At 32.1% G+C, this 27,924-nt stretch overlaps 1 protein-coding gene across 1 annotated transcript in view; it reads left to right on the top strand.

Moving 5' to 3' along the window:
• Positions 1-17,221, top strand: part of LOC119632152 (cysteine-rich motor neuron 1 protein) — a 48,015-nt gene extending 30,794 nt beyond the window's left edge. The window contains exons 3-5 of the mRNA XM_038024930.1: positions 1,235-1,461; positions 2,959-3,089; positions 16,781-17,221. Of these exons, the coding sequence (XP_037880858.1) occupies positions 1,235-1,461; positions 2,959-3,089; positions 16,781-16,799 (377 nt within the window). The 3' untranslated portion in view covers positions 16,800-17,221. The remainder of the gene's footprint in view (positions 1-1,234; positions 1,462-2,958; positions 3,090-16,780) is intronic.
• The last annotated feature ends 10,703 nt before the right edge of the window (positions 17,222-27,924 follow it).

The raw sequence follows: 27,924 nt of genomic DNA, 5'->3' as shown, positions 1-27,924 counted from the left end.
TTTTGATTCTTGAAATAGCAGCAAAGGCTTGTAAACTCCCAAGTAGAGAGAAAAGCCACAAGCAAACGATAATTGAAGCAAAAGACAATTTACAAAAATTTTCAATACATTGTTCATTACAGACATGCAAACTACATTAAAAATTTCCCAAATATTTGTCTCGATTCGATGCTTCAAGCATTGGGAGACTGCACATAAAGGTGTTAAACTATATAGCGAAAGAAATCTCTTCCTTTCCAAAAAAAAAAAAAAACAAAAAACCAAATCTTTTCTATGCAATTGTTCTACTATGCAAATCTGCATTATGAACAGACTATTGCGGTAATGGGCTGATAGCAGGCTGTGCCGATATTTCTATGCGACCATTAAATATCTATAAGGAAAGGTAGCGACGGTTTGTGACATAGTGAGTATACATGAAAAGTCCTACACTATATGCTGTCTAAGAAGATATCTGCTGCTCTTATAAAATAATTGTAAGCTGTAGGCTACCACGATGATCAGGAAAACACAAAATTTTCCCGCGTTTGAACTTTCTTCGTCTTGGCAGCTGGGGTCTTCAATAAATTCTGATTGCAACGCACAAAGAAATATGTTTTGAGTTAACAATTTTCATTTGTTAAATTGCAAGGATCTTACCTTAGAAGCCTACACTATTATCAATTAAAAATTTCATTAGAATGAACTTAAAGGCCCCAAGTAGAATGGTGCTAATGGGATTTATGACACTATCTCTCGATCGTGTAAACGGGAAATAATGAAATGCTTTAATCACCCTATTCATCTAAACCTTAAATTTCCACTAGCGGCTACGTTACGAGGTTTTGGTAAACTTTCTTAAATGAAGTTAATTTTACTTATTACTTGAAAATGTATTATTAAGTTGTTGTAGTGCTTTTAAAATTTATTGCAACCAATGCTTTAATACCATTCCTATTACCCGTTTATCGCATTGTAGGAAAGATTTCCACAGATATTATGGAATTCCCTGGTATATCTTTCAAATAAAGCCAAAGATCAATCTTATATGTACCTGTGTGTGTTTTTGCAGGAACTTTCTAAAACATTTTCAGAGTTAAGGCACTTTCAGCAGTAATTTTGTAAAAAGATTGACTTGAAATATTGTGGATCATGTTTACTAGATTTTTCTTTAATTTTAAGAAGAAGAAGAATAAGAAAAACAAGATAATACTTAGCATTAAAAAAAAAATATATAAAAAATCTTTTCTCTCAGATTTAACATTTTCCTCAATTAATGCGATCTGGCCCAGCACGTATCAACACGAACATCAACAGCATCATTTAAAAAATTGTACAAACTCGGAGACAATATATATAGAATCGGGTTGCGAAATAACCAACAAACGTTGCCAGTGTTGGCCGACATTAACAGTTTGCCAGAACGATGTGAACGCTGGCATCGGAACTATCGATATACGATGGCATTTTAAAACAATTGAGGTAAGTTGCAATTTCTCATTGCGATCGGTATTGTTAAAGAAAAACAAAATCAACACAAAGTTAAAATACAATAAAATAGTGACAGGTGGGGAGGGAATAAAACAGATAATACAAAGAACTCTATTTAATGTAGAAGAAGAAATAACTGCAGACGATAACAAAGAATAACAATAAAAACTATATATATGAATGTAAGGATATCGTAAATGTGTCTGCATGAACGTATGTACGCGTGCTTCGAAATCCTAATGTATTTCATTTGCTTTTTGTCGGTATTTATGACTACCAATTGCGCTGATAATGCGCTTTCTCCTACTGGAATGTCGTGGAAGCAACGCGACCATATAAATTGCACGCATATAAGATTTTATGATGGTGTTGCTTGATAGTGACGTTTACATCTTGCTGTGTATGTCTTGCTATGCTATGTGAATGTCGGTGTGCTAGTGACAGTGGAAAAAATGCTTCAACATGCATACGTCAGCTTGATGCGACAGTATTTTCTGTTTTATTTTTTGTATGTTTGTGACATTGTATATAGACATCTATATATCATTTACATACATATATAACGGGTGTGCCAATGAATTCTATCCATCGAAATTGGTTACTTCATAAAACCTAGATGATGCGTTCAATTTTTCTAATATTCTCGATGTAGGCAACTTGGGCATAGGTACTTATACGGTATAAGTTTCAGTGTCCGTCCGTCTCCAGCCAAAGCAATGCAGCAACTAATCTTAACTCAGGCTGGGAACTTTCACTCTCTCGATTGGAGACTATTCCCCAGACCTGTTTCCTTCTGCTTAGTACTGGTGTTGGATCGATGTAGACATGTCCTGCCGAGCAGTTGCTCTGCAAAGCTAAAAAGGTACAAAAATGGACTGGATCGATGACTATCGTCACAATCACGAAATTTGTACCGTGCACTCCTCCTCCACAAACTACCCGATAACAGGCATAAGCTCGTAAATTATTAAGGTGCATACTTCGATTATTAAGCTTTGTAACGTTTATATTTTAAAAAGGAATAGAATTCATTATCACTTTATATATATATATATATATATATATAAATAATAATAGTAATGCATATATATTATATATATGTAATGATATGTGTCAATGTATATTTTTATCCACATATACCATATATACAGGTATGCGCCTTGTTCTCTGCGTTTACCTTATGCATTATATGCTGGTTACTATCGCGTAGATCTTCTTCAAGTTAAACATTGAAGACGGCCGCAAATTGTAGACATTTTACAAATGTCACATTACTTTTCCCCCTACTAATCTAAAACTATGCCATCCAACTCTTCGCAGGCAATAAGTTAATATCAGACAATTCTTCTAGTGGGAAATAGAAATAGATAAACGATTACTTTCTTCTTTATACGTTCATCCGTTTCTTTTTAAAATCTGGTGTTTTTTTTTTTTTTTTTAAATTCTTTTTTACTGTATGAACGATTTATTTTTTTATTCGTTTGGTAGGACTGCCAATTGAATTTACAAAATCTAATCAAACTTGAAATGGAATTCGATGAAGATTATACAGTCTCGCCGACCACCACATTCACTTACAAAAAGTTACGCAGGAAGCGAAGATCCTCGAAGAAGAGAAGGTAAGCTTTCTATCTGACTCTATTGATAATAATAATTTTATTAGGATAATTTTTAAATATCTTCAATAATAAATAAATGAAGGTTAATATATAATTGAGGATATTCTTTGGCGTATCTTTACTTTACTTTATTCCGTTTACATATCATAATTAAATTTTACTTTTCGATAAATCTCAGTTGAATAACGGGCAAAAGAAAACTATGATATACAAATTAACAGAAATAACTAAGTGATTATAATCGGCTTAGGAAGGCATTTATTTATTCGTCATCCTATCAGCGATGATAATAATGAAGAGAATAATGAAATAATATAAAATGAAATAATTAAAGTGATGACTTAAAGCAGCCTGAAACCGGAAAATAAACAGTAAAAAAAGGAAAATTATTAGTTTTGAATAGTGAAGGCGCACATGACTTTTAGCAGGCTACCTATTGAATGATGAAAGCTTGTACTTATATATTTAAAAGTACTTAACAGAACATTAATAATATCGATGCGTATCGCATGGAAACAAAATAATTATTTATAAGTCAAGTTATTATTTATAAAAAAAATTAATAATATTAAATAGTGAAATAATTGAAAACTTGAGATATTTTGGCAAAAAATGAACGGTCGGAGAGAGGGACACTCATAAGTTCAATAAATATTTGATACTGATTTGGTCAAGCGTTCACGATATTCATAATGTAGATTGTGTGTGGCGGGGAGCATACGTACAAAATATTAAGCTGCCTTTAAAAAGTGAATACAACCGTTATGGAAAACTTTATTCGAATTAAAAGCACATTTTAAAGTACTTTGCAACTTAAATAAACCGCTTACAACGAATATAATTCTTTTTATCATTTTTATCATGTTTTCTTTTGAAAAATAAACATTATTAATAACTAAAAATGTTTAATTGAACTCAGCAAATCTTCGAACACGAACACGAACACGATCATCTATAAAAAAATACATTTAATATAGTGTTGTTAGCCTGAAAGGAACCATCAATGGAATATAAGCATAGATTTGTCATCTTTTCGTAACCTGCAACAACAACAACAACAACCAGATTGCAATTACAACTACACGAATTTAATACCATTTTGATACCATTTCTCCCACCCATTCTACGCGTGGAAACAAATGCAGATTTGGTTTATCTTATTAGTTCTCACCCCACTACACACTCCACGAAAGATTTTCTAAACTTAGTCAAATTTTCAAGTGTGCTGTCTTTTTCTATTAGCTAGAGCAGAGCAGCACGTTGATTAGATTTGTTTAATGCGATGATACGCTCCAATCGTCGGTTCTTACTTTTATAACATTTTTCTTTTCGAAACACCAACGTAAGTCGTTTATAAACTTCCACTACCTATCCTTTATTCTGATTTTTTTTCTTGTTTTTTTTTTTGTTTTTTTCAACTAAAATATAGCAATGAAAAGTTTTTCTCTTACTTGATATGATACAAAAGCTTATCAAAGATTCTTTACGTTATCCTTAGTTAAATTAGATAAAAAAAAAATAAAAAAAACGCCATGTCCTATTCTGATGCTTCGCAAAGAACACAAACGCAATACAATTTCGAAGACTTTTAACAATTTGTATATAGTTTATAATACACACATGCATACGAACGAATATAATAAAAATAAAGTAAGGAAAAAGAAAAAGAAAAAGACCAACGACTAACGTCTAAACATGATAACGTTCGCATTGTATCTCATTTTGAGCATAACCACTTGTGCACTTATTTTTTATGTGCATTGAAATGGCTTTATATTCTGTGTAAATTGTACCCTGTGCAAAATCCAATACCTTACTCTCTTCACTTTTTCTTTAGCGCGGGCCTTCCGTTCTACTTTCCTTTTCAGTTTATTTTATTTTAGCTTAGATTTTCTTAAATATTTATATTTCTGCGCACGTGCTGACTACTGCATTGTTATAAAAAAGTTACGTTTTCTTCTTCTTTTTTTTTTGTGTTTTTTTTTTTTTTTATCAAAATACTTAAATATTAAATTTTACATGTACACATAATAGCAACAGAATAAAAATTTTAAATTAAATATTAAACAAAAATCTAAAGAAAACAGTTTAAAATACAAAAAATTTATTAATTATTGAACTAAAAAATTAAAAACTGTATGCTATATGCGGGACGAAAGCTTTCCGTCCAATCATCTTACGCTATTTTTATATTTATAACTTCAAACTACTTTGATAATTACAAACGTGTCGCATTCATTTGACAACATATGAATACTTACTCTTTGATTACAAGTTATGGTGCTCTTTGCTCTATGACCTTCATTCGAACGTAGCATAGCAGATGGAGTTTAATTAGAATGAAAAGAAGAAAATGAAGAAGTGCCAAAATAAACACACCCCTTTATTAACCGCAGATTAGTTCATTCATACGAACTGCGTGTGGTATAATGCACAGGTTTCAAGATATAATTGTACGCAAATTTTGTGCGCTGGTCATGACCATTCTAAAATGTGTTCACTGATTTTTACATAAAATCACGTACATCAGGTTTAATGATTTATTTTACTTTCTGCAACCATACCATTTGCACACAAAAAAAAAAAAAAAATGGAGAAAAAAACTAAAAATCGAACGATCGTAAAGAATTCCGCCAAAGCACATATTTCTTACAAAGGCGAGGAAAAAACCTTACGCTTTGTCGTTTGCATAACAATATGATGTGAAGAAATTCGATATACAATTAAGTACGAAAGTCATGTTACGCGGAGGCTGAATTTAAGATACCCACCACTATTCGTTTCGCATTCTACTCGCCAAGCTCTTTAATTTGACACCCATATCGCTGGTATTATTAAGAAATAACTGATCCACCACGTCTCGTCATTTTAGATTTAACCCACTTTTAGGTAGAGAATATATAATATCTTATAGTTTTAAAGATTTCGTCCAACTTGCCTTGTTATAGATAAGCAAAAAACCTCAAAAAGGTGAGAAAAAAAAAAATAAATATAATCACTTCGAATTTTGTGTGGGCATGGTCCACACATGATAAACGACTAAAGCATAAGATCGATATTTCTTATACAAAAATAGTACAAGAGCATAATATGGACATGGGTGAAGTGGGTTTAATGGAAAGCTACTTAGATCGCCATCGCATATATAAGAGTCAAAAGCCGTCCATTCTATCGTCTATTGGACTTTGCCGTAAATGCGTGGAAACGAGGAGTGAGAGAGCGGAGAAAGCTCTATTGCAAAAGGTATTCCAAACAAACGACCAACACGTGTTGATCAGTTCTGCAATGATTTGACTGGTGCTCTTTGCAATGTGCAATCTCATATAAATATCGGCCTACTAGAGGCTAATTATAGAAAAATTTATAGGCGAAAAACGACTAGTTGGTCAACTTATCGTTTGCCGTTTACGGATGTACGAAAAGGCCATGTTGCTCACTGGTCTATATTTTCAAAGAGATTGAGGTGTGACAGTGCGCTATGTAAGGGTACTACACAGTGGTAATGCAGCAAATGCAATGTTCCTTCCTATCCGTAATATAATGACACGTTATATTATTTATGTTTGAGGGACTATATTATTGTACGAAACAGATATGTTGAATCAGTGCAACATTCTCGTTTTTTCTTTTTTGTATTTGTTCCATTAACACCCACCATTTTCAGGTTGATTCCAAATTTTGTTCATTAATATTCGAAATTCATGGTTTTAAGGGATGAAAAGATCACAATTTACTTCAAGGAAATGATAAAAATATTTATATTCGAAATATCGTTTATTATTACATATATATATATTTTTGCACCTTTCTGACAGAACATTGATTCCTTTTCTAAAGGAAAGCTAAAGTCTTTTAAGCCTATCCGTGAACAATACGCATTCCTTTTGCCGGGTATCGCTATAACAAAAGAAAAACCTCATCCAGATGGATAGTAGCTCAGTACTTTGTAACACATTATATTTCAGTGTAGCTAAAGTTTCCCGGATAAGTTTGGCAAGAATGGATTTTAATGCCTTTTCACATATTGCGGTCTTGCGTTGACTTTAATGGTTCATCTCGTCTACAGTGCAGTCTTTTGAACTTTCCAAAATGTGTTACGTCCAATTTTATCATTCGTCACTATTCGGCAGTAATTTGCTTTGAATTAAGCAAGAAAATTAATCGTTGTCTGGCGTCAAAGCGTTAGATACTAAAAGATGAGAATTTTAACTAAAAATATTAAAGCACCACAAAGATGGAAAGATCAAGGTCTATGTGAATATGTAAATCCCTGTAAAGTTGAAAGACTCACTTTCCTATTTTTTATACTACTCGTAATGTTTGCAAAATTTTAATACGCTCAACAAATTCTTTGAGGAAGGCATTGTTTAGTTCAAAGCCAACGAACTTATGGAATTTATATTAAAAAAAAAAAGAAAAGAAAAACAGAAAAAAAGAAAAAATAAACACTTCAAACAACCTGTTGCTTATCCCATTTCTTTTTTTTTTTTTTTTTTTTTTTTTTTCTTTACTGGTAATCATACTCACTCACACTTACACACAACTGAAACAAAAAGAAAAGAAGCAAAACTCTAGTACAACGCATAAAAACCCAAATTTAAGTACCTCTATACTTATATACATTAAAAGAACTACAGTTTTTTTTGTAGTTACTTTCGTAGAGACGACTTTTTAATAAAATGAAAAGAACACAGCTTGTAAACCAGTCGGTTGATATTTGTTATTGCCTTAAGAACTTTATCTTTCTGTTCTACGGAATGTTATGTTTATGTGCATATATATATATATATATATATATATATACGTGCGTGTAAGCATTATAGGTAGTCTTTTTATTTTTTCTATTCCTTCATTCGAAAGTTTATTATATTGTACTCACTGCCTGAATCTTTTATATTTCACATTTTCTATGCCATTTCTTTTCCATCACTTCAATGTCACTCTATTGGTCTTAATATGAAAAGTTTTTCCCTTAGCAATAACACAAAATACTTAACATTATTTTCAGCTGTATGTGACATTTAATACAAATATTTAATTTAATATGTGTATATTCATACACATATAATGGTTTAAGAAAACATTTATATAAAAATAATGGAATGGAAATAATGGATTTAGCGACAAAAATAAAAAAAATAACGCCTAAAGGTAGGGAAAGATTTTTGTTGAAGAAAAAATAAAAATAAAAAATAAAACAAAAAGTAGTTAAAGGCAGACCTCATAAAATGTCCATTAAGAGACAAATATAAAGGAAATAATTAAATTTTGCTTATCTTGAGGCAAAGCGTTGGCTGATATCTCTTGCATCCAACCAAAATATGCACTTCATAGAATATTGTAATAATTGTGATTATGCAATAAATTTGATCGAAATTATTTTCATTCACAATTTAAATGATCTTCGGTTACAATATATATTTATGTGTAATGTTTAAATCTCGCCAGGTATACCTATTACGCATTCGAGATTTCTTTCGGCTGGTTCACCCGTAAATTTAGTTATCATGGGCACGGATCATAGCCATTTCTTCTTGCAACTTAAGTTCTTGCCTTTAGTTAAGAAATTTTGCGACTAAAGGTATTCTAAAGGCACGGACATACGAGCATACAGACACAGAACAGAAGGTAATCAAGTCTATCAAGTCTGTCAAGTTTATCTAATGCCCACTTATGCTTTATACATAATTAATAAGAAGGGATAAGACAGGAACACGCTAATCTTTAAGCGTATGTGTGTGGGAGATTGGGGTTGTGGAAGACCAATAAAGTTTAGCTAAACGTTTTACTAATGTACTATCAAAACAAATCATAAAGTTACTAATAAATTGAGAAGAATTAATTAATTGAAACTTATTGGTAAAAAAATTATTTCAAAATAATTCACTATATGGTAAACAAAAAAAAAAAAAAATAATAATAATAATAATAATAATAATTGATTTGAAAGTCTAATTGATACCCTGAATAAGGGCTTATAGATAATAATTTCATGAAAAATTTCAAGATTAAATCTGTTTAACTTAAGTAAACGAATTTCCAACTATAATAATAATAACAATATCCAAGGGTGCAAGAAGTCATTTTCCATTTGAATAAGCTGATACATATTACTTTTGGTCCCTAAAATACACAAATATTAGTAATAGTTTTTAGATCATTGAACATCGTCTACAATAAATAAATGACTCTTCTTTCTAACCAAATTTGTGGAAAATGGTTAAATCCGAATGAGTTTATAAGCGAACATGAAATGAATTATTGCTTTAAAGTCGTAAAAAGTATGCCCCAAATAACTTATGCAATGAAGAGAGTCATTTAAATGACATAGAGAATGGAGTATATTAATCTGTGCTAGTTATCGTAACGTTCGTACAAGTGTAAGCATCAAAGAAATTTTTTATTTGCAAAGAGACTCTTCATTAACATATTCATATTCGCATCTCGGTTTATTTATATTAAAATTCTTCATATGCAATGGTATTGATTGAGGCTGAGAGATATAATGTGAAAAATTTCTAAAAAATTTTTAAAAATCTTTAACGTAAAGCTTAACGGAAAGGGCAGAAAAATTGTAATTCAAACAAAAGCAATATTCCAGTCAAGTTGAATATATCGAATATCAGAAGTATTTCTTCTCTAACTGTGCCAAAGCATATATGCCGTTAGTGTTTCACATGTACTTGGTTTTTTTTTGCGATATTAACAGTGCGAAAAGGCCGAGAAGCATTTGACGGCAAGGTGCATACCGAACGACGAATACCGTCTCTATCGATGAAAGTCAAATCAAGCAAATTAAAGAGTAGATGGTCAAAAGCCATCGATTAACAATTAAGGACTTTGCTGAAGCTGTTACGATTCGAAAATGATCAGCAATCACATTGTAAAAGATATAATCGGCCTCAAAAGTATCGCAACTGCTTTTTTTCGACATAGAGTGTCGCGTTAACGTATATGAGGATATGATTTTTGAATATCAATCGGTCATGGAACGCATTATTACGGAAGATGAAACTTGAATTTGCGCATACGATTCGGAAATGACCAATCAATCGAACAAGTATCGTGCAAAAAGTGAGCTAAGATCGTAGAAACGAGCTTATAAATCGTCGTGGAACGTTAACAGTTTTCTTCAATTATCGTGGGGTCGTGCGCTATCAACACCTTCCGCCGCACGAAATATTATGCGAGTATTGTGCGCTGTTTGCACGAAGCTATTCGCAAAAATAGGCCGGAGTTGTGGAAAACAAGAGTAACTTGGCAGTTGCCTCATGATAATGCGACATCTGTGCATTGCTTCGTCGAGACCATTTCGTTTAAAATTTAACCCATTACGTTCCACAATCATCGTATTCACTTGATTTATCCCCATATCGTTTGTAGCTCTTGCCCAAAGGCAAAAGACTGCTACGAGGACAATGTTTTCAACGATGCTTGTTGGAAACGTTAACAGAAATGTACAATATCTGAGGGGGATTACTTTGAAGACGACAAATAGTAAACAGATTTGAAAAAGATGAAATGTAAACGAAAACTGTATTATTTTATACAAGTGAGTAAATTCTGCTGATTATTTAAGACTGTCTCCAACTTGAATGCATTTTAATAATGAATGCGTAAGCAGTCAGGCGAAGAAATTCTTAAGTTTTACATAAATAACTGAATAGTAAATTTGCAAATATTATTAAGATTTTGTATATAAAAATATAAAGTGTTGATGATGTAAACAAAAACGAAACACGAACTAACTCGAAATGTATGAAATGCAAGCGTGTCGTGTGTAAAAAACGTAGGGAATTAAACTTAGTGCTAATATTTTTGCTTTGATAACCTGAAGGAGTCCTAGCAATCTTGAGGGTGTTTCAAAACAAAAAAAAAAATGAATAAATGCAATGAGAATGAGAAAGTCATAAATATTTAAAAAGAATACAAAATACAGCACAATACAACAAAACATATCTCACCAGTTATACATATTGACATATTGTTTGAATGTTATACTAAAGTAAAGAGAAATTCATTTAAAAAGGCCCAGGGAATGTTGGATATATTACGTTCGAGACATCAAGCATACAATCTTGTTGTAAAGGAATCTTTTGTAAAGAGCTCAACTAGTCGCGAAGGTAAAGTATCATCATCATATTATCAGAACATTGCACCGTATGACTTCTTCTTTGCTGTAGTTAAAATCTTCATTGCGTGAAATTTTGATTGCAAAAAAGGAGTCAAAGTGAACCAACAAATTTCTTACAATTGTACACACCACCTAAGCGTCTTGAACCTCAAATTTCATTTCATTTGAACTCTTATCTTATTATGTAAAATTTGATTTTATCATTGCTATTATTATTATTATTATTATAATTATTATTATAAATTTAGACAGAGAATAAAAATTTCAAGTCTTAAAGCACTAGGGCCATCTAAGGCTTCCCGGCTTTATTAGAAACTCTACCGCACTTGAGATTTGAACCCACGACCATCGCGTCGCTAGTCGAGACTCTTGCGTATCCGGCCACTTAGGCGGATGAAAATTTGATTTTATTTCAATAATTACTTCAATATTCTCACAGAGTTTTCATATTGCAAAATAAGAAAATTCCATTAAAAGAAAAAGCGCGATGATATTTCGAAAAAAAGACGATATGAAAAGATTTAAATTCTGTTACAAATCTGAGACAAACCCGTTTAATGTTAATTCTACTACGTAGAATAAAAGTGAGCAAAAAGTGTGTGTAAAAAGTGAAAAAATCCGTTCTCTCTGCAAAAAAAAGAAAAAAATGAAAACAAATACAAAATCGAAAAGGATGAATGAAAGCTGCCCTTCGATATGCATAATATTAGTGAATGCAAGTGCAGTGAATTCTTTTCAACGTTACTTGCGCGAAATCGTGGATTCATAATGCATTTGTATTGTTGCAATTGCAACGCAACCAAATGTCCATCAGCTACGCTATGTTAACTGAACGTTCTGTTGCCCTAATTTTGCTTTTCATAAGCCATGGGCTGCCCCTAAGGTAAATAAAAGGTGTAATAAGTGTGTTGCAAAAAAAAAAAAAAAAAAAAAAAAATTGCACAGATAATTTAGAAACAAAATATTTTGAAATATGCGTTCGCAATACACACGTCCATCAATTCCCCTATAGGCTGCAAAGAACTTCGTTGACCATTAAAAGTAAAAAAAAAAGAAGAAAAAAAAGATATTTTCACTTCAGTTTCTTCAAATATCTCAAATAGAATCCGCACGAGAAGAGAGGCTAACAATTTACGTTGTTCGTATTCTTATTACAAATTTCAACATAACGAAGCTATCCAATGCTAGCCCAATCAATTTTTCCACTTCATTTGCATTACCATTCGACCTTCGACCAAAACACGTCGGTACGCTAAATTTCGTTAAAATATCTCATTAGTTTTGAATTGTAGGCTGGAAACAAAAATACATAAACAACTATCAAATAGACAGCCAGACCGACAGACGGAGAAGACGGAAATGAATTCAGATAATTATTCTAAATCAATCGCTATATATATGTATATGTAAAAGAAACCGGACCACGAATGGTTTAGAATATAAAAATGTAGAAAAATCTGAATGCAATCTATATCGAAGCAAGCAGTCGACTTTTCACGATCGACCGTAAACAATACATGTTTCTTGCCTTTCTTGAGATTGAAATCAATATAATATAAAGCGGACATCATCATAATATGCTTATGTTATACGTGCACATGCACATATGCAACCGTGACTTACTTTAACAAAAAAAAAAAAAAAAAAAAAAAAAAGTATTGAGTTTCTTAAATAGGAGGTGGAAGTGAAAGTACAGTACAGCACAACGGCTTAGATCACACGTCATTTCCGAACCGGCATCGGAACGTAAATTAATTGCTCTTTAATATTATCTTTCCAATACAATATTAAATACTCTTTAGAAAATTGCTACATTTTGTGTGCGAGATATCTTACCACAATCAACGCACCTAAGACCTAAGTTTAATCGTTTTATTCTTCGCCATGTTATTCGCAACGAAAGCATATGAATCGAGAAGAACAATTCAATGCTTTCAACTATCCATTCATCGAAACGATTTTAACCATCTTCTCTTAAGCATTCACATAAGCGAAGCAAGCATAGAATCTAAGATGTATAAAGTGAAAATTTGAATTTAAGTGTAAAAATTCCAATTCTATTAAGCGGCGAATTCTAGATAGAAATATAATAACAGTAGTGTACACTAACAATCGTAATTGCAGCCAGAAGGACAATTTAGACAATCTTAACCTAGCATTTAAAGTCTTGCATCATATATTCTGCGATAAGGTATTTCACCTATTCGTCGAAGGAAGCGAATCAAGTTGCGAATATTCCGAATTTGTTATCGGCGAAGATATCGTAGATTAAATTGACAACGCCACATATCATATATTTTTGACAATCTATCACAAGTAGAGGTAACTTGGTGAAAAAGAGTGGAGTGAAGTGAAGCGGAGCGTGAAATCTGGTGTTTATAGGGAAATGTCAAAATTTATTGAAAAAAATCGTGCTTTTCACGCTTATCAATAGCAGTAAATAACCAAAGTCAGAGGCTCAATACTTCCTCTACATGGTAACACTGTTTTTTAAAAGGACAGAAGTGTAACGAGGAAAGAATTATTTACCTTGGACAACAAAATATATTTACATATAATATAACTTATATATACAAATATTTACATATTAACACACCCATATTCAGAAAATATTATAGAAACCGAAAATACCACATGGCCCACATTTGCTATTATCAAGTAAAAGGCAAAAACAGAAATGCAAATAGCACTTAAAAGCACTTATTGCATTTTTGCAGTAGCAGTCATAACATGTAATGCATTCGAGCACTTTAGTAGCAATAAATATTCAGTTTTCTGTATTAAATTGACACGAAGAAAATGTGAAATAGTATAGGGAAAGGAAAAATGGGAATTTGACCAACTTTTTATGGTTAAAATTTTCATTTGAATCTTAAGCATACTCTTAATCACATACTTATCATACATACATACTTGGGGCTATATGTTTACACGTTCAGAACTTTACATCTCAATAGAGAAGAGCATCGGGCAAGTAGGCAATCAATATATAGGTTTGTTATTACCCCTTTTACTTAAGGTTAGCTAAAAACAAAGCTTTTATAGAAAAGTTCGCCATTAGTCTTAATATGTTTTTCTTATACTTGGGAAATTGTTTTTGTTGTCTTTACTCTATACATTTCTAAAGAATTGCATAATTACGGATTTAAACATGTCTGCCTTCGCGTACGTACGGAAACACCTCTCACTCAACGCCTCTCAACCAATGCCTGCTTACATCCACACCTATATATATAGACATATAAATATATCTTTGGAATTTAAGCATGTACAATATTACCATTACCTATGCTTTGTATTCATGTAGTCCTTATTGTAAATATGTAGATTGAGGTGAAGTACTTAAGTATTCATGTATTTCTCTTTACATATCTCTGTTAAATACAATTCCTGATGTTAGATGCTTTTCAAATACATATTACTATGATTTTTATCCTATGCTCATGATTAATGCTTTCAAGCCGCATGCATGCACTCGTCGCATTATATGGCAGCAACGTGTATTGCTTTCTTATATTTGCAAATTGAATGAAACAATGTCGAATAAACTGAGACTGAGGCACTATAAAGCTTAGAACACCGCATCTAACATCAGGAAGAGAAAATTTGTTTGCAAAATATTTCAGTTAAGATGGATTTTAACAGATAGACGAATAGATCGAAAGCCTGACCGTACCTGGACAATGCAATACGATGTACATATTAATTAGGAAACATATCTTGCTCTCGAGAAATTTGATTTCATGGTTAAGCTCTTGTAACGATCTTCGATAGCGGTATGTTTTACGTTATATGCTTAAGGGGGCGTTGATGTACAATTTGTAACAACTGATCGTAAGATTAGTCGCCAGCGAGATGTCCGATCCCTGAGTACACCTCCGTATCTGCTTTGCCCCTAAGGGTTATTATTTTTTTGTCCAGATAATTAAAATGATCACAGCTAAAAACTAGGCAGTAGACAATAACAAGTTGGACTACATCAAAAGTTGAGCCATAACCTAAAAAGAGTTCAAGTGGGACGGATCTATAGGAGTATGTGTAAATACCTTAACTGCTTCTGGAGAGAAATCGAAACACGATAACACGAAATGTTAAATAATTACGGATGATGAATTATTTTGCACCTTCCATCAGGATGTATATAATATATATTTTGGATGTCGCGCGCTCCATATTGTTTTCCCGAAAGGTAGCATATTTTACATCTGTCACGTAATCGAACCGTTCTTTCACGAGTCAAGCTATGTCGCATTCATGGTCTTAATTTCATTCCAAACTGCAATATTGGTCACTCATTGTCGTTGGAAAGAGTTTTCCACTATTTCTCCTGGGCTCTCGGATCACCAGATATTTGTTGATGTATTCATGCAGATGAAATGGGTCTCATAACTCAGAATTATTTTTTAGTTAAAAAACCGCGCTTTTGTTCATGCATTCTCAGCACCCCATCAGCAGAGGTGGTACTGTGAATGCATTCGAAAATTTCTTTGTTTCCAAGTGCCAAACATCATTGCAATAGCAGCAATAGGTATATAATAACCGTTCCAAGATGGCGCGAAATTTAAATTTATTAAAAGACGCGATATACTCTTGAGCAGCATGAATAATGGTATCGAATTAGTCATGACGATCATAAACTTAAAATTTTGTAGAGATCAAGCGAAAAAAAAGTATAAACATTATAGTCAGGCAAAGAAGATTATTAGCACATACTCTTCATATATTTTCGAGATAAAATAATAGAAAGGATACTTTTTATGAGAGTCGGGATGAAAAAATATTTTTCGTAGCAACTGCACAGATATCAGACAGGCCGATAAGCTTTAGGAAGATTCAGAAAATCATTCTGAATCGATCTATATATGTGGGTATATTTTCAATCTTTGCATATGTTATATACGTCCGCACGAACTTAATACACCGTGCACCACCACGTGTCTTGCGTAGCTATCTATCTGCTCACCATTAGCAAGAAATAGATAATATTTTCCTTCTCTCAAACCTTGCGTTGGAAAAAAAGACGACCGTTAAAATAGGTCTTAAATTTGTCTTCTTAAAAATTTACATAGTACTATAAGTTTAAATATCGTTGATCCACATTTGTACCCGTATAATAATAAGTCGGCATTTTACCATGTTCGGGAGAGCTCCCAAGCACACAGCAGGCGATTTGAAGCAACTGAGACATCCAATTATGCTCGGAATGTTCAGTCCGGTCACATAATGTCGCCACAGAGCAAGTCATTTCGGAAGTATCACGAAGTCCATGCTTCCGTTCTTCTGCTCTCTCTACGCTTTAAAAATAATCGTGAAAAACACTGCTATCGCGTTTGCAATCGTCGCGTAACACGTTTGATTGCAAAAGTTATCCTGCGGACAACATCTCCACTTGCTGTCAAACGTTACTTACTCTCGTTCATGGCTTAAATACATACATACATACTGTTGTATTTACCCACAGACGAAATATGTGATATCATTATCATAACTTTACCGATTAGCTCTCTTGATTCGAAATAACACCGTTACATATTCATATTTTTTACTCTCTTTTCAGATTCTATGTTTTTCATTAATAACTAGTTTTCACGCCAAAAGGATGTACACTATCTCCAATAAAAGGAAATAACTTAACTTAAACAACATCTAAAAGTAAAAGTAACGACCACCCTCAGCATAGTAGGAAAAGTAGAAGAGAAAACGTTAAAAAGAAATATTATAAAAATATTTATAAAACAAAAAAAGTTGTAAAAAGAGAATAAAAATTATATGACAAAGAAAAAGAAAAACACAAAAATCAACCTGTAAATGCTTGCATTATATAAATACTTACATATGTTTATACCTATATACATTGAGAAATATACTGGAAAATATTTGCTTTTTCGTTTTGTTTAATTATGAGAAAGCTTTTCCGTAGAATTCTTACAAACAAAAAAACCATTAAAAATCTAAAAAAAAAAAAAAAAATTTATTTATATGTGTACGTACTTGTTATAAAATTATAAAACTATAAATAATACTAATAAAGTAAAGTAAAGAAATATTATTAATAGAAGAAAGAAAAAACAAAAAAAGAAGAGAATACAATAAAATTAACAATAAATGTATTCAAAAGGAAAAACTGATTTGATATTTTATTATGTATTTGTAATAATCATTGTACATAAGTATAGATAAATGAAATGAGAGCGCTATATACTATAATTATATTAAAACAACATATACACACGCAATGATGATATGATGATAATTATAATAAAAGGAATCATATACGGGAACGAACGAAATAAAAATTCTTAATCGGAACTAGGAAGGACGACACAAAACGTAAAACAAAAATTAAAAAAAAAAAAGAAAAAAAAGTATAAAAATTTAATGACAATAGCAATTAAGTATCTAGTATCATAATAACAAATTAACACAGGACATTGCTTTCTACAAGAAAAGCAGCTACAATATAATAACAGATCCAAAAGCTTATGGTATTATGTTTGCCAGTTTGTACAATTGAAAAAGTAAGTATTTCGAAGTACCGCTCTTGCCAAACAATTGTTTTATTTTTTATTTTTTTTTTTCTATTTCCATTATTTTCACTCACACTCAGAAAGCCTTTTTATCAATTTTTTTTCACCCTCTTTTAATCACACGCCCTAATTTTGTAATTAGAAATAGTTTACAGGCTCGCGTTTGCCTAAATGACAATTCGGCAGTGTGACACTTAGGCAGCAGTGAACATTTTAGCCTTCACATGAACACTCACGAAATCTTAGGTTGATCTCTTTCGCTCCGCATCAATATTACTACACTCTACAGCACTTGCGATGTGGGTAAGTTTGTACGAATGTATATTGCATCGAATAGGATCTAAGATGAATTCACCTACAGGTCACAACTTTTGAGATATTTTAATCAAATTTAGTTCATTGGCATGCCTTTAGGACCAGTGTTTCTATTTTGGAAATTTGTCAGCAAAAGTAGCTGAGTAATAATATTTCGGTATACTAAATTGTGAGGAAAAATTTGTAACTATTTCCACCATCACCCATGTAGCCGTTTATATGGTTTCATTTGACCCCCAACGGAAAGTATGCTTTTACATGGGCACCAAGCATTGTATCTTAACGTGAAAATAATTAAAGGATTGCATTAGGCGAGTTGGTCATGCCTAACTATAACGTGATAGATGGATTATTTAACCACTAAACCGAGCGTTTATTCTGTCCACGACAAGTTTACAGATGAACATGAAATTCTTAGCTTAACGAATACTTTTGCCAGGAAAAATGAAATAATATCAACAGTAAATTTCGATCGGACGTTGTATCCAATGGTAAACTTTCCGACTTAGAACAACAACAAATTTTGAATAATGCTTCATTGATACGACAAAGACTTGCGTATGTCAGTTCAAAAATGGCCTGCGGCACCCGTCCAAGTACGCAGCCAAATTCGATCAAAATTATCGGAGAAATGAGCTAAGAGTTTAATACTTTATTTATTAATTAATTATGTGCAATAGGAAAATATTAATTTTAATCGATTCGAAGGAAAAATTTGTTAGCGAGGGCCTGCTTTCGTAAAGAAAAACTTGTTCATCATTAAGACAATACACTGGCTTGCAGAAGTGTTCTTTCAAAAGCTAAGCATCTAGGTGATCCGTATTATCGATTTGCTGGGTTTCAGACTAAGATTAATATGAAAGAAAGTGACATTTGTTTAGCAATGGATAACCATTAATCCACTTATTGCATGCATATTAATCGGCCGATCAGCATTACTCCCTCGTCCAATTTTTATATTGATACGCAGTACATTTGCAATGAATATGATGCCGATATTTGCTATAGTTTGCAGACATGCATGACGACACCTGTTGATTCTCGAACTCAATTTACAGCTGTCCGCTAACTAAATTCGAAATTTCCATTTTTGAATTCGTAGGAGAAAGCGAAAGCGAGCTAGACTAACAGACAACCGAATTAACGAAAGGTTTTACCAAGGGACGGAGAGAAAACCAAAAAAAGAGAGATTGATATATGGATAGATTACATCGATAGGCAGACCAACAACAAAAACAAATACACTCTACACTTTAGTGTAAGAGTTTACTGATAACTACAACTATTTTTCCCTTCCCATTAATGCTACAGGAAACCATACAAGCAACGGAAAAGACAAACAAAATGACAAAACGTCCTGTGGTCTAAAACGCTTGTGCGCTTGATTGTGCCATCGATACTTATATATTTCAGAATATTTCCAGCTTTGAAGGGTGACAGATATAAATATTATTGACCTTACATAGTAAATGTTTTTAGTTTGCATAGACGGAACGAAGTCTTTAAGTCTTGATTGTCTTGTTGCTTTTTGTTCAATTTCTTCTATAGACAAACAATTGAATTGATGAAAGAAAGTAACTGCAGCAGATTTAAATACATTTTTAGCACAATCAAGATGGTCTCAAGAGTTCAAATATATTAGCAATTACGTCTTATTAGTTCTGCTGCCGAGCTAAAATAAGCTGCATCAATATATATATATATATATATATATATATATATATATATGTAATAAATGTGAACGTATATATATACATACCTAGCTATATATTTATATTCGTTTTCATTCCAATTTTTCAGAGCATCACTTATTTTAATTTAGATAAAAAGGAAAGGAGCAAAATCTCTTTGTGTATGTATGTACAAAAAAATAAATAAAAATGATTTAAAATCAGCTATGTACCCTAACGACATTCAAAATTTGTTATATTCTGTGTAAATATATACTAAGAAAAAGCAATTAAAGAAGAACTAAATAAACTGAGAAGAAAATTGAAAACTAAGCGAGAAACCAAAAAAAAAAAAAAAAAAAAAAAAAAAGAGAAAAAGGAAAGAAAAGAAAAGAAAAGACATATAAATGTTACAATAAGTGAAACTGTATGTATACATATATCTATGCATGTACGTATACATATGTGTATTTACATACATATATATATATATATACACAAAACGCTCTTTATTAAAATACTTAACGGAAAAATAAAAAAAAAATTATTAATAAAAATGAAAACAGTCACAAAATAACTTTAGATTCTACCCAAAGCAGAATAGAGGTAAGAAAAGAAAGCAAAAATTGGCTTTGAACGAATTTCAACGAAACAAAGGTGGACATGTTTGATAGCAACATTTAACTTGAGGTAAATATTTATCACTGAAGGCTTTAAGTATATGCTGCGAGAGTTATTGAGCCTTCATACAATGCAAAATAAAGAAAATATCTATTTTCTACTGAAAAATTGGTTTTATATATTTGTTGCATAACATTTGCGATTTCTGATCTACAAGTTACGAGCCTCAAAGATCTCGAGTGGAATAAATTAGCCACGTTCCCACCATTTTTGGACGATCATTAACGATGTACGACAACCTTGCTAAGATTCAGTTTGTTCACTATCTCGCGTCAGGAGATAAACTTTCATTCTATTAAACGTAAAGACTTCCCCTTTGGTATTAGCATTTTCCCACATCACTTTTGTTGATAATGGAGCACTCTCCGAAGTAGCATCGCCCCTTAAACTGATATTATTCGGAAAATTCTAGTCCTCGTAATTATCCCCAATGTTGGTTGATCTTAGGTGACTCATAGAAGACTGACGTCGATCATCTTCTAAGGACAACAGGAGCTAATTGCAATGAAAAATGAAAAGACGCTAGCGAAGAAGAATGCCGCGATGCAAAGCAAGAACAACCCGAGTCATCATAAAATATCTACCGGTATTTAACTATGTCCCCCGATCGCCATGTAATCTATATTCCATTAAGAAAAATGCTTAGCTATTCTCAATGCACATGCACATGTCCTTGCCTTGTTTGGCATATTGATTGATTGATTGTAACTTTCTATTATTAATGTCTATCGCTGCCTTGTAAACTCGCGAATTTCAATTTTTACAACATCGTTGAGTTAGAAAAACTTTGTAGATAAAGTGTGCTATTACCACTGCAAAGTATAGTATATAGTATATAGTATTTATATACATGCATCGCTCAAGCCCCGTGGGCAGAGTGATGAGTATGACGCTGTCTACGTAGAAGAACAAAGAAAGAGAAAGTAATGTTATTTGAGAGAAAACTGCAGATGGAATGTTTTAAGAGCGTTTAGCCTGATTAACGTCGAAGAGTCGTGACAGTTCAAGTTAAACTACAAACACTTTTCCCTTTAAATGAATGTTAATATGTTTATATTTACGGATTCTAAATTGGACCGGTTGTAAACAAATTGCTGAACACAGTCTTTTCCTGTTTAAATTTTTAGCCTCTTCCTGCAGCGGGCCTATAAAGCCAACTTCCAATACGTTATTGAAGTTTTTGTTATCTTAAAAAATTCCAACAAAAAAGGATCTGTAATCGGATAACATCTTTTTACATTCTAGACCCATGCAATACATAGTTCGGGAGACTGTCAGCAGAATCACCAACAATATTATTGAATACCTTCATCTCCGGTCTTCACTGCTGAAAACCTTTTCTTTTTTTTTTTTGTCTTTTAATATATTTGATTACATTTTTACTACTATCGAAGCTTGAGCTATTTTAGAAATTGCGCTTTAATTTCTTTAAATTAGTTTTCCAATTTTTTTTTTTCTCATTTATTTATTTCTCTTATTTCTCTTCCATTGTTTTGTGCGATTTAATGCAATTAGTACACTTTCATTTAATTAATAGCTTTGACAGATTACCATCTGTCTTAATAGCTTTACTTAATGTCTTTGTTGTACAAATAAGAAAACGTCATGTGCTTTAGGCCGAATTCTGGATACCTACCACCTAAGGAATATATGTAAATCATATATAAAAAAATTATCTGGTATTAGTTGAATTTAAATTCATTTTAGTCTGCAACTAGTACAACATTTAATTGATTGGGATTTTTTTTTTTGTTTTTTTTATCAATTCGTTTCTTTTTCTTAACGGGTCAACTTTACCTTCGGCCAAACAACTAGTAAGAATAGCGGTGCCCGAATGCACATGGTTGAGCGGACTGTGAATGTAACGTCCTCGTTGGATGGTGAGTAATAAAAAAAAAAAAAAAAAAAAAAAAAAAAAAGAAAAAACATATAAATAAATAAAAGCATGTGTTACAAATCTTTAGTGAAAGCAATTCGATGATTTAATTTTCTTTCTTTCGTCTCTTTTCAACTGTTTCGGCCCGTAATGTTCATGGTATGGAGCCAAGAAGCATTTCTTTAACGATTGCCAATAGTTGCCCTTGAGCAATTTTTTTAGTTGTGCTTTATTACCATACTATGTGTTACAAGGTTGCAAGATTTGTTTTCCTTCTTTACTTTTCTTTTCGTTCGATTAGATCATCAACATGCTTCGTATATGGTTATATGAAAATAGAAATTTAAAAAAATATTTCTTAATGAAAATTAATTTTTTTCATTTTTAAAAAATACACATCCACACGCGCGAAATATTTCCAAATTTCGATAGCGTTCCACAAAACCTTTCAGATGCGTAAAAGGGAAATTTGCCAGAGTTACTTAAAAATACTTAGATTACAATTCTGAATGAGATTTCTTCATCTCTGGGTTATGTTTCTGTTTTTAAACTTTTATAAATGTCGTTATGGTTAATGCTGTACCGATTTTCAACACCCGGACCCAGCTTGCGAAGGTGTACTTATATTGTTAATCCCCTTTTAAATGTGATTAAGATACGTTACGAGTTATAACCGACTTCATTCACTAACTGTTTGTCATGCATACGAGTTAAGATTTATCTCTATATATATATATATATATATATATATATATATATAAATTGATTTAATAACTTTGAGAATTACAAATCATGAACAAACGAATGTAGTTATAAAAATTGCAAACATCATCTTCGTAGCATTATAACAAACGCATCTGTAGGCAAATTCTCTCATATACCATTTGCAGAGTTTATTTGTAATTGCGAATCTGTCAAGCATATGATATGCTATCAATTTTCACTAGAGGTTAACATGGCTTGAGGCAAACATTGTAATATTACCTAAGAAGGGAAGAAAATTTTCATTTAAAGAAGCTTACGAATATCTAAAATTACTTGCTTTGTTAAGGAATTATTTGAATTGGCCATAACTTAAAGCGCATATATAGAAAACTAATTACAACACTTGAGAAAATTTCAAAGAGAAAATTTCACATATATTTATATATATGTATGAGGTGATGGAGCATGCATTAGAGGAGAAGTACCTAATAATTATTGCAAATTTTGAGCAATTAATAGATAAATGTAAGAGAACAAGTGCTTTCCTGATTATGTGTTTTTGTTCGCTTACGAAGAAATTATTTCATTTTACGAGAGAATTTCAAAATAAATGTGATCGCAATTCCATTGCACGATATTACTTTTCCAAGAGCTTGCTCTCTGAGTAAAGTATTTCAAAACAAAAAAAGAAAAGCTTTTCTGCCGATTTCTCTTTCGTATGCTCTTCACTAATCCACATTCGAGCGTTTGCTAATTTAATAACACACTGACTGCTAAAAATTGTTTTACTTATCTAAGGCTTACTTACTTACTTACTTATTTAGTTACTTACACATCTTTTATGGGAAACAAAGAAAAAGCTATTTAAATAATCAACCAAAAATTTCAATTTTCATTCTCTTCTAGTTTTTTCTCTTTCATATTTATAAGAAGAAAGACAAACAGGAGTCGAAAAAAAGAAAAGAAAAGAAAAAAAAGTAAAAAAAAAAAAGAAAGAAAACAAACAAACACTTTGTTTTTTTCATATGCTCGCGAACAATACAATACCAATACTCAGTATGTTTTAGGCGAAGATGTATGGATGAGTAAGTGAATGTGTATCTAAAGCATGAACCAAACAAATGCGCGCACGGGGTGAGAGAATTCGTATACACATTTAAGAGGCTAAAGCTAATATTATGTATAACATAGACGTCAGTAAATTCAGTAAATTTAGTAGTGAACTTTTAGTGAACTTGTTAAGATGATTGTGGCTTTTCGCTAAACAAACAAATCAACTGAAAAAGAAGATTTTCATTTTGAAATCACGTAAAACGGAACCGTACTTTATATTACGAAAAATATATTTAGAAGGAAAATAATTTTCATAAAACAAAAGCATTACAAGTAAACGTACGTATATGGTGTATTATATATAAGTGCATTAAGTGTACTCTTAATAATTGAACAATTAAAACAAAGAGCTGTATTCTGATTGGTGATCGATCACTAATCATTAGAAAGAACAATATTTTTTGTCACAGCTTTTCTGGCTGTGTATCGAATTTTGTTACTTCCGCGAAGTAAGCGTTAAAAAAAAAAAAAAAAAAAAGAAAAAAGGATTCTAAGACCGCGAAAAACACTCTAAATAATTCTCATGAGTGCCTTGCGACTTGTCACGTCCCTGTGATGCTATTCACAATATAGCTGAAAGGCACCCATCGAGCTAAAAAAATCATTAGTACATCAATTATAATTTAAGATTTATTAATTCGCACAGTTCTATGCGCTATAATATCCTGCCTTAAGGGCATTAACAACAATCCATGTTTATTTATCCAATCCAACTTGCCATAAGCTTGCGTGTCTTAATTCTTGTGTAAATGTAACCTTATGGTCCTCACTGCGAATGCGAATGCGAATGCGAATGCGAATGACAGGAATGTTTTATACTGCTTCTCTTATTTTATGGTTAACTTTACCTGGCTTATACGCTCATTTCCGATTTTTCTGTTTTTATTGTGGTTTTTCACTTTCGTTTCATTCTTCCTAGCTCTTACTTATGATACTCGAACGTAACAGAGCCAGTCGCATGGCTAATGATTTATTCATATAAAAGTGGTCATAAGTTACAATATACGGATATTCTTGGGATTTTAAAAATAATTTAAAAAAAAAAAAAGTATATATATAACATTTTGTGCAAAAATTTAATTTAATAAAATAAAGGCGAAAACCGCTAATTATCTTTAACAGAAGTACGTTTTCAATAATAACCAAGCAGTACATACGTAGTTATAGCATCATCTTCACACTCTAACTGATTGAACTTAAGTGATTATCTTGTGCTGTTTGCGCAGACACCAAAACCATCGAATCTCTGACGATGTCATAGTTTATAGGAAGCACATTCCATTCTTGTTTTGGTTTCCAGACGACTTAATATACTTCAAAGCTGAGCATATCATTCAGCCAAGAAATACTTTCCCTATTCTCAAATGCATCTACATCACCAAATCTGGCACGAGGGGCTTTTTTATTTTTTTTTAAATTAATCGCTAAGTTCTTTTATCCTCCACCACACTTTTAATAAAGGTATATATGCAACGCCTAAGAAGTACGCTCGCTTTTAATTTTTTTTTATGTTTCGATTTAAGCACGCCTTTCCATCTATCTTTTTCATCTCTGTCTATATATGCTTGTGTTCTATATACCGGTCGCAACTTTTCCAATGTTTTGGCAAATTTTTAATACACCGACTGGAAAACCAACGATATTAAAAATGGCTCAGATTAAAACACGTTAAGATCATGTCTCATTTACCTCCTTGTTTTGAAAAGTCAATATAAATCAACTTGGGGAAATTCAAATTGGATGGGACCGTTTCTTAAACTCTACTCTGAGAGACGGCATAATTGCTAACTTCCTATGGAAGTTCCGACAGCAAACCTCCCCCAGTCACTTTTCTTTTAATGTTTTCTTTGTCCGTACGTGGAATTGAAAAGAAAAAAAATTGGACGCAAAGACGAAATTAAGAGTGTAGTACCTACACTAATTCCACTATTCATGCTGATCAAGAATATATAAACTTTATTACACATCTGATGCGCATTATAGGTATTTGACTTAGTCTATGAACTCTTTATAGTGAACAAGATAAGATGATAATTTATTACACACTACAGTCTGCTGCACTTAACGCTGCCCTTTGTATGTCCTTCTGCTTACTTATGCGTACTACGCGGCACTCACTATTGTCTATATATAATCTATATAATTTATTTTAATAATGCGATAAATGCAAATTCAATTACAAGTCAATCAATAGAATCTGCAAAACATTAACGCATCCAATAAAGATTACATAATAAGAGGGAAGTACATAGAAGAGGGAAGAGCTGAGTTATGAAACCGCAAACAGTACATCTATTGAAAAAAATCATATAACATAATTAAATAAAAAGAAATGTAGGGAAAAAACCTAAATACAATACATGAGAAAATTATGTGGATTGAAGTCTATTTAGTAAGCATTATGGTATGGTATTTGGTATGCAGAAGCAAGTAAAGAAAAGAAAGCAAAAAAAAAAAAAAAAAGGAGGAAAATTATATTCGGTTGTGATCGAATCTTTTATACCCATCACCTCTTGTCCCAAAAGATAATAAGAATCCAGAATCAAATTAATTTGCATACTCCATATTATTGGGCGTAGCTTTTTTTTTTTTTTTGTGTCCTGTGTAGTTCTTAATTACCAAGAAAAAAACACGGAAAGTAAAGGTGTACTCAGTTATTGTTGCCTTTGTGTCCTTCAACCGGTTTGGACCAATTTCGAATTCTTTTTCAAATTGGTCGGCGATATCTTAATTTTGGCGAACGAGAGAATGTTGATCACACATATATTACACAATTAGGCAGATAAAAAAAGAGGGACAGACGGACCGACACTAATCAAGAAGCTATACGGTTTATGCAGTTTGTTAACCTTGCTCCTGCGTAATATGAATGTTTTGACGAAAAGCAAATTAAAATTTGATACAATATAATCTTGAGTAGATGTGTCCGATTTTTTTTACTTTACAATATAGCCAATATGGCATCGCCCATAGTATGTACGCTCAAAGTTTTAGGGGTTTATAGGTTACAGTTTTTGTATAAAAAGCAAATAAAAAAACGATCTTTCCCCTTCGAAAAGCAGCGGTATTCGCGTGTGCTGTTATAGATGTATCCTGCCATCGATTTATCCCATTTTCAATACCAAACTGAGTGCAAGAACTTAAAGTGTTTCTCTCAAATTTGGCATCGACAGGAAAATGTTTAGATTAGACATTATGCAGACGGGCAAATGGACGGACGGACATGCTTTAATCGATTCAGAATTTGATTCCGATTAAAAATATTACCGCTTTACGGAGTCTCTGAGGCATTCTTATGGGCGTTGCAAACAATTTAACAAAATGAACATACCCCTCAACCCTAGGGCATAAAAGAGAGCATGTAAATATATGGGGTCATGTATGGCAAGCAAATTCCCTTGTAAGAGGAAATAAATAGCAATAAACATTCAACGAAAAACAACAAAAGCACATAAGCACATAACAAAAGCAATCGTCATAATTGTATTAACTATGAGGAAAAGAAATTAATAATAGTAAGCACGGTTGGATTTTATATCAAATCATACAAAATCATATAATTGCATTATATATATATATATATGAGGCCATAATGTAGGAAATTGAAAATTGAAAAACCATAACTGATTATTGTTGTGTGTCATTCTTACTTTCAGGCACATCTCTCTCTCTCTCTCTCCCTAGCAAACCTTCATTTGTTATATAAAATCAAAAAATTCATAGCTCGCAAACAATTTTCACCTAGAAATTTCATGCTTTCTCCTGAAGAAACCAACTGCATACTATGATCAGTCGCTCCGAACTTACAGCCTAA

Source organism: Glossina fuscipes, unplaced genomic scaffold (genome assembly GCF_014805625.2).
Source record: "Glossina fuscipes isolate IAEA_lab_2018 unplaced genomic scaffold, Yale_Gfus_2 1, whole genome shotgun sequence".
Taxonomy (NCBI): domain Eukaryota; kingdom Metazoa; phylum Arthropoda; class Insecta; order Diptera; family Glossinidae; genus Glossina; species Glossina fuscipes.
The sequence above is the reverse complement of the archived record's forward strand: the minus strand, read 5'-3'. Positions and strand labels throughout refer to the sequence as shown.